The following is a 19,300-nucleotide window of genomic DNA, read 5'->3' as shown; positions in this document are numbered from 1 at the left end:
AGGACCATTGTTGGGTCTTTACCACCGGCCAGGGATCAAACTCCGGACCTCCTGGGCCTTTGCAGCTCAATATCATTGAGGGTTATTGAAAAGAGGACTGGTTCAAATTTCAATTCTCAATAACTAAAGTAGTTAGTCACGAGAACCTGTGCAGCTACAGAATACAGAAAACCTGCGAGCAGCATTCCCACTCAGCTGGAACTGCTGGAGTCACACAGTGTAACTGCAATCTCATATCTTATAGTTCTGCTGTATTATAACCTGCCAAAAAAAATGTAAAAGCAATACTTACTCAAACAGGACAACTGCGAAGGACTGCACCAGTCGGTAAAACGTAAACTCAGATATACATTTGGAATGGCACCGCTGGGCAGAGAGAGAGAGAGAGAGTAAAAGAGTTTCCTCTCACTGAACAATTACAGAATTTTATAATCAAGAATTCTACATGACTATTTCATTTTACACATTTACTATTAGCTGAGTGGTAACTCTAATCTAGAATTCAGCACAATTCTCTGTAGAAAGCTGCAGCCTGTCCTGCGGAGTGTTTGCAAAAAGAGAAATCCTGCATTTACAATTAATAACTTTCACAAACACTCGATTCCTCAAAGTGCTTTAAGCCAACGAACTGTAGTCACTGTTGGAATGTAGAAAATGCAGCAACCAATTAGCAGACAGCAATCTGACAATAACCAAACTACCTCTTTTTGTGATGTTGGTGAAGGATAAACATTGACCAAGACGCTGGGGAGAAAACCCCTCCTTCCCACTGTTTAGTGGGATCTTAGTAGACATGGAGCCTCGGTTTAACGTCTCATCCAAAGACAGCACCTCTGACAAGGGAGAGAGTCAGGCTTCTTAACATTCAACAAGGATCCACAGGAGATGGGAAAGATCCTAAATGAATATTTCTCACCAGTATTTACTATTGAGAAAAGCATGGATGTGAGGGAAGTTGGGGAATTAAATAATAATGTCTTGAGGAGTGTATATATTACAGAGAAGGAAGTGCTGAAAGGCTTAAAGCGCATCAAGATAGATATGTCCCTGGACCTGATGAAGTGTATCCCAGGACGTTGTGGGAGGCTAGGGAGGAAATTGCAGGTCCCCTAGCCGAGATATTTGAATCATCGATTGTCACGGCTGAGGTGCCTGAAGATTGGAGAATGGTAAATGTTGTGTCTTTGTTTAAAAAGGGCTGCAGGGAAAAGCCTGGGAACTACAGGCCAGTGAACCTCACATCTGTGGTGGGTAAGTTATTGGAAGGTATTCTGAGAGACAGGATCCTCAGGCATTTAGAGACGCAAGGACTGATTAGGGACAGTCAGCATGGTTTTGTGAGTGGAAAATCATGTCTCATAAATTTGATTGAGTTTTTTGAAGGGGTAACCAAGAAGGTAGATGAGGGCAGTGCAGTTGATGTTGTCTACATGGACTTTAGCAAGGCCTTTGATAAGGTACCACATGGTAGGTTGTTGCATAAAGTTAAATCTCACAGGATCCAGGGTGAGGTATCTAAACGGATACAAAATTGGCTTCTTGACAGAAGCCAGAGGGTGGTTGTAGAGAGTTGTTTTATAAACTGGAGGCCTGTGACCAGCAGTGTGCCTCAGGGATCAGTGCTGGGCCCACTGTTTTTGATAGGCAAGGGGATTAAGGGTTATGGGGAGAGGGCGGGAATGTGGAACTGAGCCACGACAGATCAGCCATGATCTTATTGAATGGCGGGGCAGGCTCGAGGGGCTAGATGGCCTACTCCTGCTCCTATTTCTTATGTTCTTACTGTTATTTGTCATTTATATAAATGATTTGGATGAGAATATAGGAGGCATGGTTAGTAAGTTTGAAGATGACACTAAGATTGATGTATACTGGACAGTGAGGAAGATTATCTCCAATTGCATTCTCATTGTTTGCCCCGTCGCTCTTATGGAATGCCTTTTTTCCCTACATTTCTGAGGCAGCCTGAGGCAGACAGGAACTCTGCATCTGTGCCATCCAGCCCCCAGGGGAAGTTTATGGTCATCAGCAATCCCTCCCCAACTCTCCGGGTCACCACCACCCCCCGCAGCCCTCTAAACCCCAGTGAGTACAAGCCCAATCTACTCAACCTCTCCTCAGAGGAAAATCCCCCCATTCCCGGGATCAACCTTGTGAACCTTCTCTGGACTGACTTCAATGCCAGTATATCTTTCCTTAGATAAAGGAGCCAAAAATATTCACAGTATTCCAGCTGTGGTCCAACTAGTACCTTGTATAATTTATATATTTAGAACATAGAACATAGAACATTACAGCGCAGAACAGGCCCTTCGGCCCACGATGTTGCGCCGACCAGTTACAAAAACAATGACCCACTAGCCTATACCAATCCCTTTTCGTCCATAAACCTATCCAGAGATCTCTTAAACGCCCCCAAACTAGACGCATTTACAACTGCAGCAGGCAGGGCATTCCAATCCTTCACCACCCGCTGGGTAAAGAACCTACCCCTGACATCCGTCCTGTAGCTACCCCCCCTTAATTTAAAGCCATGCCCCCTCGTGCTAGCTTTCTCCATCCGAGGAAAAAGGCTATCACTATCCACCCTATCTAAACCTCTAATCATCTTATATGTTTCAATAAGATCCCCTCTTAGCCGCCTTCTTTCCAACGAAAACAACCCTAAATCCCTCAGTCTCTCCTCATAGGACCTCCCCACCATACCAGGCAACATCCTAGTAAACCTCCTCTGCACCCTCTCCAACGCCTCCACATCCTTCTTGTAATGCGGGGACCAGAACTGCACACAGTACTCCAAGTGCGGCCGCACTAGAGTAGTGTACAGTTGCAACATTACACTGCGACTCCTAAATTCAATCCCCCTACCAATAAACGCCAAGACACCGTACGCCTTCTTGACAACCTTATCTACTTGATTCCCAACTTTCAGGGATCTATGTACACACACACCTAGATCCCTCTGTTCATCCACACTATTCAAAGTCCTCCCGTTAGCCCTATACTCGACACATCTGTTGCTCCTACCAAAGTGAATTACCTCACACTTCTCCGCATTAAATTCCATCCGCCACCTCTCGGCCCAGCTCTGCAACCTATCTAAGTCTCCCTGCAGACTATGACACCCTTCCTCACAATCTACCACACCTCCAACTTTGGTGTCATCAGCAAATTTACTAATCCACCCAACTATACCCTCATCCAGATCATTAATAAAAATTACAAACAACAGTGGCCCCAAAACAGATCCCTGAGGCACACCACTCGTAACTGCACTCCATGATGAATATTTACCATCCACCACCACCCTCTGTCTCCTATCTGATAGCCAATTCCTGATCCAACTTCCTAGATTACCCACAATCCCATACATCTGCATTTTCTGCAGAAGCCTACCATGGTGAACCTTATCGAACGCCTTACTAAAATCCATGTATACCACGTCAACTGCCTTACCCCCATCCACCTCTTTGGTCACCTTCTCAAAAAACTCAATAAGGTTAGTAAGGCATGACCTACCCGCTACAAAACCATGCTGACTATTTCTAATTAATTCATTACACTCCAAATAACTATAAATCCTATCCCTAATAATTTTTTCTAAAACCTTGCCCACAACAGAAGTAAGACTCACCGGTCTATAATTCCCGGCAAAGTCTCTGTTCCCCTTCTTAAACAATGGGACAACATTCGCTATCCTCCAATCCTCCGGGACTACACCAGAGACCAATGACGACCTGAAGATCTGAGCCAGAGGCTCTGCAATCACCTCTCTAGCCTCCCAGAGAATCCTAGGGTAGATCCCATCCGGACCAGGGGACTTATCTATTTTCAGCCCCTCAAGAATTTCCAGCACATCCTCTTTATCAACCGTAATACTGTCTATTTTACACCCCTGCAACCCAATGTCCTCCTCAGCTATATTCATGTCCCCTTGCGTGAACACCGAAGAGAAATATTGGTTCAATACTTCTCCAATCTCCTCCGGTTCCACACACAACTTCCCCCTGCTGTCTGTAACTGGCCCTAATCTTGCCCTGACCAACCTTCTGTTCTTGACATACCTATAGAACGCCTTAGGATTCTCCTTAATCCTATCAGCCAAAGTCTTCTCATGTCCTCTTTTAGCCCTTCTCAACTCACTCTTCAACTCCCTCCTAGCCAATCTAAAGCTTTCTAGTGCACTATCTGAGCCCTCCAATCTCATCCGAACATAAGCCTCCTTTTTCTTTTTAACCATCGACTCAACTCTTTTAGTGCACCACGGTTCCCTAGATCTACCAAATCCACCATGCCTGACAGGGACATACCTATCAAGGACTCGCAGTAGTTGCTCCTTGAAAAAACTCCACATTTCAGACGTTCCCAGTCCCTGTAATCCCCTAATCCAATCCATGCTTCCTAATTCACTCCTGATAGCCTCATAATCGCCCTTACCCCAGCTAAAATTGCTGACCCGAGGTTCATGCCTATCTCTTCCCATCACTAAGGTGAACGTAACCGAATTGTGGTCACTATCACCAAAATGCACACCAACTTCCAAGTCTAGCACCTGGTCTGGCTCATTTCCCAGCACCAAATCCAATATAGCCTCACCTCTAGTTGGCCTGTCTACATACTGAGACAAAAAACCTTCCTGCACGCTTTGTACAAACACTGACCCCTCGAGCGAGCTAGAACTATAGCAACTCCAATCAATATTCGTAAAGTTAAAGTCCCCCATAACAATTACCCTATTACTTTCACTCCTAACCAGGATTGTCTCCGCAATCCTTTCCTCAACCTCTCTAGAACTTTTAGGAGGTCTATAAAAGACTCCCAACAGGGTGACCTCTCCTCTCCTATTTCTAATCTCCGCCCATACTACCTCAACTGACAAGTCCTCATCAAACTTTCTCTCCGACACTGTGATACAGTCCTTGACTAGCAATGCTACCCCACCCCCCCTTCTACCTTCTTCTCTACTCCGACTAAAGCATTTGTACCCCGGAACCTGCAACATCCATTCCTGACCCTGCTCTATCCATGTCTCAGAAATGGCCACAACATCAAAGTCCCAGGTACTGATCCACGCTGCAAGTTCATCCACTTTATTGCGAATACTCCTCGCATTAAAGTACACGCATTTCAAACCCTGCTCCGCCCCACCCCCACTATGCCGTGCCTTGCATTCCCCAACTATGCCCCCCTCACTTTCACCCCCTTTCCTCACTATCCCTCCCCCCCTCCGAATCAGTTTAAACCTTCCTGCATCGCTTTTGCAAATTTACCCCCCAGGATATTGATTCCCCTCTGGTTCAGGTGTAGACCATCCCTCTTATAGAGGTCCCACCTTCCCCAGAATGAGCCCCAATTGCTCAAGTACCTGAACCCCTCCCTCCTGCACCATCCCCTCAGCCACGAGTTCAAACTTTCCCTCTCCCTATTCCTCTCTAAACTATCCCGTGGCACAGGCAAGAGTCCAGATATAACTACTCTTTCTGACTTCGCCTTTAGTTTCCACCCCAACTCCATAAATCTTTGCTTAATATCCCCTTCCCTTAATCTCCCTATGTCATGTGTCCCCACATGAACTATAACTTGGGGTTGATCTCCCTCTCCCCTAAGAGTCCTGAATACTCTGTCCGATACATCCTGGACCCCAGCCCCTGGTAGGCAACACACCAGCCCTGAGTCCCTACCCTTACCTCCAACTCTCCTATCTGTCCCCATAACTGTGGAGTCCCCAATCACGAGGCCCAATCTCTTACCCCTAACCACCTGAGGCTTGCCAATAGGCTCACCCCCAGAGACCTGCTCCCTTTGGCTATCCCCAGTTGATTTCTCCTCAACTGTAGCCTCCAGGACCGAGAACCTATTTTGGAGGGGAACAGCCCCAGGGGATTGTCCCCCCAACTGCTTTTTGCCCCTCTTCCTGGCAGTGACCCAAGACTTATTCCTAGGAGTGACTATCTCCTTATAACTCCTTTCTATGTCCGCCTCCACTTCCCGAATTATACGGAGCTCCTCTAATTCCCCTTCCAGCTCCTTTACACGCTCCTCCAGAAACTGCAATCTAACACACTTCCCACAAGTAAAATCACCTGAAACACTGTGGGAGTCCCTCACTACATACATCCCACAGGAGATGCAGCTTACAGCCTGAACTGCCATCCCTGAATCAATTACCAGCAGAAAAGTAAAAATATAAAAAAAAACCTCCCTCACACTTATAATTAGGTTAGAGGAGGTGGAGGTGATACAGCTTTGGTAGTGGCTTAGTAGTGTTCTGATTTGCAGTTGTCACTGTCTGTGCAGACTGCCGGAACACAATCCCTGTAAGTTACAGCTCACTGCAGTTCCCTCCCACAGTTCCCTATCAACGCTGTGGTAAGAACTCCAAAAGGGTTATTTGGTAGAAAAATCCACTAGCTTTTGGAGCACTGCCCTTCATCAGGTGAGCGGGAGTTCAGTTCACAAACAGGGAATATAAAGACACAAACTCATTTATAAAATAATGGTTGGAGCGCGAGTCTTTACAGATAATCAAGGCTTAAAGGTACAGACAATGTGAGTGGAGAGAGGGTTAAGCACAGGTTAAAGAGATGTGTACTGTCTCCAGACAGGACAGTTAGTGAGATTTTACAAACATCTCCTTACGACATCTTCTCTGAACCTTCAACATATCATCGATGAAGACGAACATCTCGCCAGGGCCATCCCCACACCCCCACTTTTTGCCTTCAGACAACCACACAACCTCAAACAGACCACTGTCCACAGCAAACTACCCAGCCTTCAGGAGAACAGTGACCACAACACCACACAACCCTGCCACAGCAACCTCTGCAAGACAGGCCAGATCATCGACATGGATGGCATCATCACACATGAGAACACCATCCACCAGGTACACGGTACATACACTTAGAACATAGAACATAACAGCACAGTACAGGCCCTTTGGCCCTCGATGTTGTGCCGAGCTATGTTCAATCCCAAGATCAAGCTATCCCCTCCCTATCATTCTGGTGTGCTCCATGTGCCTATCCAATAATTGCTTGAAAGTTCCTAAAGTGTCCGACTCCACTATCACAGCAGGCAGTGCATTCCACACCCCAACCACTCTGAGTAAAGAATCTACCTCAGACATCCCTCCGATATCTCCTACCATGAACCTTATTGTTATGTCCCCTAGTAATAGCCACATCCACCCGAGGAAATGTCTCTGAATGTCCACTCTATCGATCCCCCTCATCATCTTATAAACCTCTAAGTCGTCTCTCATCCTCCTCCGCTCTAAAGAGAAAAGCCCCAGCTCCTCAACCTTTCCTCATAAGACCTTCCCTCCAAACCAGGCAGCATCCTGGTAAATCTCCTCTGCACTCTCCCCAATGCTTCCACATCCTTCTTATAGTGAGGACGCAATTCAGCCAACATCGTCTACCTGATACGCTGCAGGAAATGATGTCCCGAAGCATGGTACACCGGGCAGGCCATGCAGATGCTGCGACAACGGATGAATGAACACCGCTCGACAATCACCAGGCAAGACTGTTCCCTTCCTGTTGGGGAACATTTTCAGCGGTCACGGGCATTCATAGAACACAGAACATAGAACATTACAGCGCAGAACAGGCCCTTCGGCCCACGATGTTGCGCCGACCAGTTAAAAAGCAATGACCCACTAACCTAAACCAATCCCTTCTCGTCCATAAACCTATCCATGGATCTCTTAAACGCCCCCAAACTAGGCACATTTACAACTGCAGCAGGCAGGGCATTCCAATCCCTCACCACCCTCTGGGTAAAGAACCTACCCCTGACATCCGTCCTATAACTACCACCCCTTAATTTAAAGCCATGCCCCCTCGTGCTAGCTTTCTCCATCTGAGGAAAAAGGCTATCACTATCCACCCTATCTAAACCTCTAATCATCTTATATGTTTCAATAAGATCCCCTCTTAGCTGCCTTCTTTCCAGCGAAAACAACCCCAAATCCCTCAGTCTCTCCTCATAGGACGTCCCCTCCAACCCAGGCAACATCCTGGTAAACCTCCTCTGCACCCTCTCCAAAGCCTCCACATCCTTCCTGTAACGTGGGGACCAGAACTACACACAATACTCCAAGTGCGGCCGCACCAGAGTTGTGTACAGTTGCAACATAACGCTGCGACTCCTAAATTCAATCCCCCTACCAATAAACGCCAAGACACCGTATGCCTTCTTAACAATCTTATCTACTTGATTCCCTACTTTCAGGGATCTATGTACACATACACCTAGATCCCTCTGCTCATCCACACTATTCAAAGTCCTCCCGTTAGCCCTATACTCAACACATCTGTTATTCCTACCAAAGTGAATTACCTCACACTTCTCCGCATTAAACTCCATCCGCCACCTCTCGGCCCAGCTCTGCAACCTGTCTAAGTCTCCCTGCAAACTATGACACCCTTCCTCACAATCTACCACTCCTCCGACTTTGGTGTCATCAGCAAATTTACTAATCCACCCAACTATACCCTCATCCAGATCATTTATAAAAATTACAAACAGCAGTGGCCCCAAAACAGATCCCTGAGGCACACCGCTAGTAACTGAACTCCATGACGAATACTTACCATCAACCACCACCCTCTGTCTCCTATCTGCTAGCCAATTCCTGATCCAATTTCCTAGATTACCCTCAATCCCATACATCCGCATTTTCTGCAGAAGCCTACCATGGTGAACCTTATCAAACGCCTTACTAAAATCCATATACACCACGTCAACTGCCTTACCCCCATCCACCTCTTTGGTCACTTTCTCAAAAAACTCAATAAGGTTAGTAAGGCACGACCTACCCTCCACAAAACCGTGCTGACTATCTCCAATCAATTCATTACTCTCTAAAATAACTATAAATCCTATTCCTAATAATTTTTTCTAAAACCTTGCCCACAACAGAAGTAAGACTCACCGGTCTATAATTCCCGGGGAAGTCTCTGTTCCCCTTCTTAAACAATGGGACAACATTCGGCTTCTGATTTTCGGGTAAACGTTCTCCGAGTCAATCAGCAACTTATTTTCCGCTCCAATCAGCGAGCAGAGACTGATAGCCAAGTTCCACACACATGAGGATGGCCTCAACCGGGATACCGGAGTTGAGGGGGTTGAGCTATGAGGAGAGGCTGAATAAACTAGGCTTGTACTCGTTAGAGTTTAGAAGAATGAGGGGAGATCTCATTGAGACGTATAAGATGATGAATGGGATGGATAGGATAGAGGTGGAAAGACTCTTCCCGCTCAAAAAAGACAGTAGGACTAGGGGGCACAGCCTCAAGATAAAGGGGGGGCAGTTCAGAACGGAGTTGAGGAGGAACTTCTTCACTCAAAGGGTGGTGAATCTCTGGAATTCTCTGCCCGTTGAAGTGGTGGAGGCTGCCTCGCTAAATATTTTTAAGAAGCGGGTTGATGGGTTTTTGATAAGAGAGGGGATTAAGGGTTATGGGGAGAGGGCGGGAAAGTGGAACTGAGCCACGACAGATCAGCCATGATCTTATTGAATGGCGGGGCAGGCTCGAAGGGCCAGATGGCCTACTCCTGCTCCTATTTCTTATGTTCTTATGTTCTTATGTCACACTATCTGTAACCCTCGTGACTTGCCTGGGCTTGTAAAATCTCACTAACTGTCCTGTCTGGAGACAATACACATCTCTTTAACCTGTGCTTAACCCTCTCTCCACTCACATTGTCTGTATCTTTAAGACTTGATTACCTGTAAAGACTTGCATTCCAACCATTATTTTGTAAATTGAGTTTGTGTCTTTATATACACTGCTTGCAAACGTAACTCTGACTTACCTGATGAAGGAGCAGTGCTCCAAAAGCTTGTGGCTTGTGCTACCACATAAACCTGTTGGATTTTAACCTGGTGTTGTGAGACTTCTTACTGTGTTTATCCCAGTCCAACACCAGCATCTCCACATCAATGCTGCAGTACCAGCATTTGCTACTAGAGGCCCTCGGTGAGCCACGGCAGTGACACAGGTCGTGTCTGCAGACAGAGATTACAACTCGGAAAGAGCGCTCACCCCAACCTGTGTCAGCCTTTCTCTTCCCTACCATCAAACTAACCCAGGGATGATGCAAAGAGGCATCCAGACTTGTAACTCTGGCTCTATTCTCTCTCCACAGAGGCTGCCAAACCTGCTGAGATTGTCCAGTGGTTTCTGTTTTGGTTTCAGTAATTTTCCTTTTTTTTAATCTGCTGTTTGTCTTTCTCCCTTTTTCATGTTTTCAGATGGCAGTTATTCACGATCCTGCTAATCACACCTCTACACACATCCCGTCTTTCTCTAATTGTCCCTTTGACCTTGCATCATGAACCCTACTGTCATTTCCATCCCTCTTGCTGCCCAACCTCAAAATCGATCGTCTTTCTAACTTTTCCCAGTCCTGGTGAAGAAACACAGACCTGAAACATTAACTGTTTCTCTCTCCACAGATGCTGCTTTGTACATTCAGCATTCCCTGTTCTTATTTTCAGTCGAATGGTGGGAGTGAGATTAGAATGTAAAGTTTATTAGTCACAAGTAAGGCTTACATTAACACTGCAATGAAGTTACTCTGAAATTTCCCTAGTCACCACAGTCCATCACCTGCACATCTTTGGACTGTGGGAGGAAACTGGAGCACCCAGGGGAAACCCACACAGACACGGGGAGAACATGCAGACCTCACACAGACAGTGACCCAAGTCAGGAATCGAACCGGGTCCCTGGCGCTGTGAGGTAGCAGTGCTAACCCACTGTGCCACCGTGTCACCCAACTGCCAGAGGATATTCAATACGCAGAACAGTCACAGGAAGGGGTTAATTCTGGGCACAGCCTATGTTTGAGGTCAGACAAATGGACATTTTTTGGTCCAAGCCTGTGTTCAGTGACCACAGAGTGACCAATGGCCATTAGATTCAGAATATACCACACAGTCCAGTAAGAACTCAGTCACAACTATTCCAGCCCAAACATCAGCGCAGGATCACCTCTTTTGGTCCCTTTATCTAAGGAAAGATACACTGGCATTGAAGACCGTCCAGAGAAGGTTCAGAGGTTGATCCCAGGGATGGATGGATTTTCCAATGAGGAGAGGTTGAATAGGTTGGGCCTGTATTCATTGGAGTTGAGAAGAGTGAGAGGCGACCTTATTGAGACATACAGGAGTCTCAGGGGGTTTGACAGGGTAGATGCTGAGAGGTTGTTTCCCTTGTGGGAGAGTCTAGTGCCAGAGGGAATAGTCTCAGAGTAAGGAGGTCACCCCATTTAAGACAGAATGAGGAGGAATTTCTTCTCTCAGAGGGGAGTGAATCTATGGGATTCTTTACTGCAGAGGGCTGTAGAGGCTGGATCATTAAATATGTTCAAGGCTGAGATAGGCAGGTTTTTAATCAGTAAGGGGAACAGGATTATGGGGTAAGTCAGGGATGTGGAGTTGAGAATGATTGCACCAGACCAGACATGATCTTATTGAATGGAGGAGCAGAGCTGATGGACCTAATGGTCCGCCTGCTCCTATATATCTGGCCTTATCTCTGCCACGCGCCGCTCCTCCCCCTCTTCATACCTGGGCGCTGACATATTTTGCGAACCATTCTCTGCCTTGATTTTTTTCATCAGAACACAACTCTCCAAAGTGGCTTTTGTCCTCCTGGCCAATTTCATCGCTGCAACAACAGAACAAAACACAAAGTTAGGAGATATTTTCAATGAGTCAATTATCGTGCCTCTCCCCCCAGCACCCCCCTCGCTCCCCCAGCACCCCCCTTTCCTCCCCCTCACTCCCCCTGCATCCCCCTCTCTCCCAGAATCCCCCTCTCCCCCAGCATCCCCCCCCTCCCTCTCCCTCCCCAGCATCCCCCTCTCCCTCCCCAGCACCCCCCTCTCCTCCCCCGAATCCCCCTCTCCTCCCCCTCCCTCCCCAGCATCCCCCTCTCCTCCCCCGAATCCTGCTCTCCTCCCCCCCCCTCCCCAGCACCCCCCTCTCCTCCCCCGAATCCCCCTCTCCTCCCCCAAATCCTGCTCTCCTCCCCCTCCCTCCCCAGCACTCCCCTCTCCTCCACCCTGCACCCCTCTTGCTCCCCAGCCTCCCCCTCTCAGCCCTCTCTCCCTCACCATCCCCCTCTCAGCCCCCTCTCCCTCACCATCCCCCTCTCAGCCCCCACTCCCTCACCATCCCCCTCTCAGCCCCCTCCCCTCCATCTCATCCTCTTTCACACTCCCATGTTTATTGTTGGAAATGCAATAATATCATTTGAAAGGTCAGAAATGGGGATGTGTTCTGATGATTTGCACAATGTTCTGTACCATTCACAACTGCTCAGATACTGGAGCAGTCCCTGTCCAAATGCAGCAAGACCTGGATAATATCCAGGTTTGGGCTGACAGGTAACGTTTGTATTAGACAAGTGCCAGGCACTGACCATTGCCAATAAGAGAGGATCTAACCGTCGCTCTTTGCCATTCAGTGGCATTGCGAATGCTGGATACCCCACAGGGACACAGGTTCAATTCCCGGCTTGGGTCAATGTGTGCATGGAGTCCTCACGTCCCCCCCGTGTCTGTGTGGGTTTCCTCCGGGTGCTCCGGTTTCCTCCCACAGTCTGAAAGATGTGCAGGTTAGGATAATTGGCCATGCTAAATTAACCCTTAATGTCCTGGGATGTGTAGGTTAGAGGGATTAGTATATAGGTGAGGGGGATAGGGGCTGGGTGTGATTGTTGCCGGTGCAGACTTGATGGGCCGAATGGCCTCTTTCTGCATTGCAGGGATTCTATAAGTTGGGATCTGCGGAGTGCCAGGTTCCAGTTACACGGAGCTGTCAGAGGAGATAGAAATACATTTTTAATTATGATTGGGGGGTTAGACTTTAAATTCTTCAAACGGCAGCAACTGCATTGAAAGAAATTCCTTCCCTGCTGTGACCAAACAAACTGCCAAATAACTCATTCAACTGCTTACCTCCCACTGAAGATCTTCTCCACGTATCTCCTCATGAATTCTCTGCATTCCAACACTGCTTCATCATCCAATACAGAGTCAACACTCTGACGTGAAGAAAAGGATTCATTTGATGAAGCTCTCCTGGAATTATCCCAGGTGGTGTTTGTTGGGGAATCCTCCAGACCATTGTCACTATCAGCAGAGTCAGTCTCCTCACTCTCTATCCGACCTGTCCTATCACTGTGCCCATTGCCAACTGCTCTGCTCAAACAAAGCGACGCATCCTCAATCACGTCAGAACCAAGACTTTCCAGATTCCCATGGGGAGCGTCCTGGGTCCCCATCCAGACAGACAGGAGAAACAGGCGTGTGATAAATCTCAGGTTGGTTCAGGCAGTCTGCTATTGCACCCAACAGTCCAGGCTCACTCTGTACACTGGTACTGGCTCCATGGTCAACCTACAAGCATGCAGAGAACATAAAACAGTCTGTGCCTGAGATAGTCAGTCCTCTGCCTCTCCTTCTCTCTTCATCAAGGCAGGTTATGATTGGAGAATTAAACACTAGCTATTTCAAATAATCAGAGCAGTAAGGATCAGATACAGAGTAAAATGACAATTTCACAGGAGTTAGGATCACTTCAGTCTTGCGGTTACATTAAGATATCCTTGAACCCATCATCAGGGCAACACAGTGGTACAGTGGATAGCACTACTGCCTCTTGGCGTCAGGGACCCGGGTTCAATTCCCGGCTTGAGTCCGGTCTGTGTGGAGTTTGCATGTTCTCCCCATGTCTGCATGGATTTCCTCTGGATGCTCCAGTGTTATCCCAGCGTCCCCCTCTCACACTCTCCTCTAGGTGCTGTCTGTCTGTCCCAGTGTCCCCCTCTCACACTCTCCTCTAGGTGCTGTCTGTCTGTCCCAGTGTCCCCCTCTCACACTCTCCTCTAGGTGCTGTCTGTCTGTCCCAGTGTCCCCCTCTCACACTCTCCTCTAGGTGCTGTCTGTCTGTCCCAGTGTCCCCCTCTCACACTCTCCTCTAGGTGCTGACTGGATGGTGTTGAAATTACCCACACTATTTCAAAGTTTGCGATTGATCTGAAACTTGAAGCATTCGGTGCTGTGAAGGAAATGCTGCAAGATTTCCAGTGGGCACGGACAAGCTGATGGAAAGGGCAGCATTGTGACAGATCCAGTTCAATAAAAATTCACTCAGATTAAGTCCTTAATAAAAAGAATTCTGAGAGGAGATTGAATCAAGGTATTCAAAATCTTCATGTCTGGACAGATAGGGAGAAATATTCCCACCATGAAAGGATCGAAAACAAGAGGCAAGAGGCACAGACTGAAAATAACTGGAAGAAGCAAAAGCAACATGGGAATAGTGATTATGGTTGGAAATGTACTGTCTGAGAATGTGATGGAGACAGATTCACACAGCGAGTGGTTAGGATCTGGCATGTACTGTCTGAGAGCGTGGTGGAGACAGGTTCATCAGAGATATTCTAAAGGGAATTAGACAGTTTTATGAAAAGAAAGTATGTGTGGAACTATGAGAAGTTGCAGAATGGTACCAAGTAAATTGGTCTTTCAGAGAGCCAGGGCCAATGTGATGGGCCAAATGGTCTCCTTCTGCACTGTAACAATTCTGTGATTCTGTGAAGTTTTTGGTCCCCTCTCCATGGAGTAAAGCACTGGGTCTGTCAAGCCTGTTCCACACCATTCAACACCACCTTGACTGATGTCGGGCTTCAACTGCACTTTTGTGCAACTCTCCATATCCCTTAACTCCCTGAGACACCAAAATTCTTGTCTATCTCAGCCTTATTCAATGACACAACATCCAGAACCTTCTGAGCTAGAGAATACCAAAGATTCCTAACCTTTGAGTGAAGTAATTTCTCCTCAGCTCAGTCTCTTATCCTCAGAGTAAGCCCTTGTATTTTAGATCCGTGAAAACTCTCTCTCAATCTCTACCCCCATCAAGCCCTTCAGAATCGTGTATGTTTCAGTGAGATAGCTTCTCCTTCTTCTAACCCTTAGGAAATATAGCCTCAATTTACCAAGCCTCTCAACATGGACAACCACTTCAACCCAGAAACCAAGTTAGTCAACTCGCTGTGTCGCCTCTAATGTAAGTATATTCTTGATCAAATACCAAAACTGCATGTAATATTCCATATGTGATCTCACCAAAACCCCACACAGCTGGAACAGGATATTTCTTTTATTCTGTACTCCAATCCTCTTATAATAAAGATTAACACATCATTTCACTTTCAATCGCTTGTTACACCTGCATGCCAACTTTACGTATTCTTTGTACAAACATACAAATTTCACAACTTTTAAAAATATTTTGTTATTTTTACAGTTGTGAAGCAAATATTATTTGATTATTTCTATAATATTCAGTGAAGCAAGAAATGTGGGGACTGTGTGTGTGTCTATGTGACTAACTAAACTGAAGACAATTAAGCTACAGGGATTAAAGCATCAAAGAGTTTGAGTCTAAAAGCAGGAATCTGAAGTAGCGATGATCAAAGTTAGATATGCTACAAAGTTAGATATGCCACACGTTTGCCTGTGAGGAAAAATATTTCTTCAGAACCTTTGCCACTTCCTCATCGCACACACAGCATGGGTAGAAATTTGCATTAGGAGATACATAAGCATTTGGATGTTAAACTTTCAAAGAAAAATAAAAGATTTTACAATGCAAGAAAAGATCATAAGTAAACACGGAAAGGTTATTAAGTTTTACTTGACTCAAAAGCAGGGGTGATGGAGAACATGGGAAGTTCTTTATATTTTTAACACAGTTATATTCCTGCCAAAGTTGTAAGTTAACGTTTTTGTCTTTTTATTCCGCAGGTGGAGGTCCACCTCGTTGTCAAACGAGGGGCATGCACACGGTGGGTCGTGCGTGGGCTGCTCTTGGAGGTTCTGGGAATGGCCTAGTACTTCGTGTCGGTGTGTGTGCTTGATCCTGGACCGGTAGACGGGCGCCGCAACAGCTCAGTGACTATCACTGCTAGCTGTGCAGACACATGGATTTGGGCCTGTGTCTGTGGGAGTTTGCGCATTCTCCCTGTGGTTGCGTGGGTTTCCTCCGGGCGCTCCAGTTTCCTCCCACACCCCAAAGATGTGCTCTTAGGCTGATTGGTTTTACCAAATTGACACTATTCTCCCCTGAATCTGGCTAAGTTAGGGGATCCATTCGTAGACACGCAGGGTAGAATAGGTGTAGGGTGATGTGGCGGCGCGGGCTCGTTGGGTCGAAGGGCCTGTTTCCCGTGCTGGGTTGTTCTTTGTAACCTCACACTTGCTAACAGGAATAATAGTAGGAGGGGTTACTATTTAAAGGGTGAAAAGCTGCAGCATGCTACGGTGCAGAGGGACCTCGGGGTCCTTGTGCATGAGTCACAAAAACCCAGCCTGCAGGTGCAGCAGGTGATCAGGAAGGTAAATGGGATGCTGGCCTTTATAGCGAGGGGGATAGAATATAAAAGTAGGGAGGTCTTGCTGGGGCACTGGTGAGGCCGCAGCTGGAGTACTGTGTGCAGTTTTGGTCGCCACACTTGCGCAAGGATATTTTGGCCTTGGAGGGAGTGCAGAGAAGGTTCACTAGGCTGATACCGGAGATGAGGGGGTTGGACTATGAAGAGAGGCTGAATAGACTGGGTCTGTACTCGGAGTTTAGAAGGATGAGGGGGGATCTTATAGAGACGTATAAGATAAAGGGATGGATAGGGTAGAGGTAGAGAGATTCTTCCCGCTCAGAAAGGATAGCAGGACTAGAGGGCACAGCCTCAAGATAAGGGGGGGGGGGGGGCAGTTTAGATCAGAGTTGAGGAGGAACTTCTTCACTCAAAGGGTGGTGAATCTCTGGAATTCTCTGCCCGTTGAAGTGGTGGAGGCTGCCTCGCTAAATATATTTAAGTCACGGGTGGATAGGTTTTTGACAGACAAGGGAATTAAGGGTTATGGGGAGAGGGCGGGAATGTGGAACTGATCCACTTCAGATCAGCCACGATCTTATTGAATGGCGGGGCAGGCTCGAAGAGCTAGATGGCCTACTCCTGCTCCTATTTCTTATGTTCTTATATTCAGAGAGGTGTTGTGAACAATGATTTTAAAGAGAAAATATATTTAAATGAAGTTTGGAGCTGTGTTGTAGGAGTGGCTATGTGAGAGCCTGCACTGTGCTTTATGCTGGGAGAGGCCTGTGAAAAGAAGCAAAATGAGCATCTCCAGTAACCCAGGAAAGTGCCAGATGTTCCCAAAAGCAGGATATTGTTCTTGGAATCCCCCACAGTAAAGTGTGAGAGAAAAGCCCTCCAATTCCTTTTCTCTGCTGATGTTAGTTACTTTGCTTAACCTCTCTGGTCCCAGATTACCCTCAACTTCTGCTGTGGAACTTGTACATTTGCCTGTGAGGAAAAATATTTCTTCAGAACGTTTGCCACTTCCTCATCGCCCCGATAACTTCTCCTTCTGTGCTTCGAAGGGAGAAATGTTTACTTTAGCTATTGTCTTCCTTTTGGCAGAGTGCTGATATTTGTCTTTTATTACCCTGTAAAACACTGGGGAAGTTTTACAATGTCAAAGGTGCTTACAATGCAAATTGTTTTAGTGTCAAACAGAAGTTATGCCAAACAGTGATAATGGAAAGGACAGTGCGTTAGGAAGCAGGCTGTTTGGCTACAATCCCTATAGCACTGACAGAATACAAAAGAATGGAACCAAATGACTCAGTTTCTCAGTAACACTCAGATAAGTGAGCAACCTTGTTTAACCTGTTAGACAGTTTTGTTAACAGGAAGAGCTGGGAAAACAATCCTCATCTATTGACATTTCTCGTCCAACGAAAACATAAATCTTCTTGAACATTGTATCTTGCTCTAAATGCAGTTTGTGTGGTTTTAATTCAGTCAAAGTAAAGGAGTAGTCAACTAATTCCATCATTCTTGACAATGAGTCACCAGAGAGCAGAGAGTTTTAAAGTCTAATTATTAGTGTCACGAGTAGGCTTACATGAACACTGCAATGAAGTTACTGTGAAAATCCCCTAGTCACCACACTCTGGCACCTGTTCGGGTACACTGAGGGAGAATTTAGCACAGCCAATGCACCCTAACCAGCATGTCTTTCGGACTGTGGGAGGAAACTGGAGCACCCGGAGGAAACCCACACAGACACGGGGAGAACATGCACACTCCCACACGGACAGTGACACGAGGCTGGAATTGAACCCAGGTCCCTGGCGCTATGAGGCAACAGTGCTAACCACTGTGCCACAAACACTCCTCAATGAGATATCCAGAGAAACACACTGTAACTGGACTCCAAATTTTTTGCCCATTTTTAATTACTCAGTTTACAACAGTCAAACTGATACAATTCTCAAACTCCCTTTAAGCAATAAAAACAGAAACAGAACAATGCTGGAAATCTGACACCGTCGTGTGGGTCCATTATCATCTCTAGGGAAAAGCCTGTTAGCCTGTCAACAGTCTCCTGCTGTACACTTGCAAATTTTTTGTTTTTAAGTGTCATGTGTTCCATCACTGAAACACTGCGTCGATAACATTCTGTCAACGGGACAAAGACTTCAATATTCCTTTCAACTATAGTAAACACAATAAAAACAGAAAATGCTGGAAATACCAATAGTCATTCTTGGTAAGTTTGGTTTAAGATGCAGGCACTTCATGAAGCAGTGTGTAACCAGTGGTCAGTTACACACACGTAGTAAGCAATGTCACTCATTCAGAATGTTGGACTGATTGAAAAAGGTAGGACTGTGCTTATAGTCTAAAAATTAGTAGCAGACCCTTCAGAGTGAAATTAGGAAACAGTTCCACACCAAAAGTGTGACAGAAGTTTCAAACTTTCTTTTGCAAACTACAATTAATGTGAAATGAATGTGTAACTTTGTAACTGAGAATGACAGATATTTGTTAATTGGAGGTATTGAGGGATTGAGGGTGGGGGGGTACATCAGCCCTGATTCCACTAAATGGTAGAACAGGATCGAGGTGCTGAATGGCTGTTTCCCTGGTCCTGTATTCCGCTATTTTCAATAAGATATCAGCAACTTGTTCTTTGCGACAGTAAAGCTGGCTGGGTTACTCACCCATGTTCTATCCCAGGAATCTTTAATTAGTTTTCTAAAATAATCAGCCTCAGAGCTTTAAACTTTGCAAATACGCAATAAGATTGTCTTTTGGAAGATCTGTGTTGTAGGATAAATTGCAGATGTTTCATTTGTTAACCTGTTACAGCAGAGATACTCTGTAGAAAGACCCTCTACTTCGGAAATAAAATGCTACCT

General features: G+C 46.3%; 1 protein-coding gene across 4 annotated transcripts in view; it reads right to left on the bottom strand.

Moving 5' to 3' along the window:
* LOC145341750 (Fanconi anemia core complex-associated protein 24-like) overlaps window positions 1-19,300 on the bottom strand; it is a 108,490-nt gene that overhangs the window by 60,005 nt on the left and 29,185 nt on the right. For all 4 annotated transcript variants that reach the window (XM_080186654.1, XM_080186653.1, XM_080186659.1 and 1 more), the window contains 3 exons: window positions 12,982-13,422; window positions 11,588-11,687; window positions 293-366 (listed from right to left, as the gene is read on the bottom strand). In XM_080186654.1, the coding sequence (XP_080042780.1) occupies window positions 293-366; window positions 11,588-11,687; window positions 12,982-13,307 (500 nt within the window). In that variant the 5' untranslated portion in view covers window positions 13,308-13,422. The remainder of the gene's footprint in view (window positions 1-292; window positions 367-11,587; window positions 11,688-12,981; window positions 13,423-19,300) is intronic.

Source organism: Carcharhinus amblyrhynchos, chromosome 4, assembly GCF_965287045.1.
Source record: "Carcharhinus amblyrhynchos chromosome 4, sCarAmb.v2.hapA, whole genome shotgun sequence".
Taxonomy (NCBI): Eukaryota; Metazoa; Chordata; class Chondrichthyes; order Carcharhiniformes; family Carcharhinidae; genus Carcharhinus; species Carcharhinus amblyrhynchos.
Note: the sequence above shows the minus strand (reverse complement) of the source record. Positions and strands in the feature narration are given on the sequence as shown.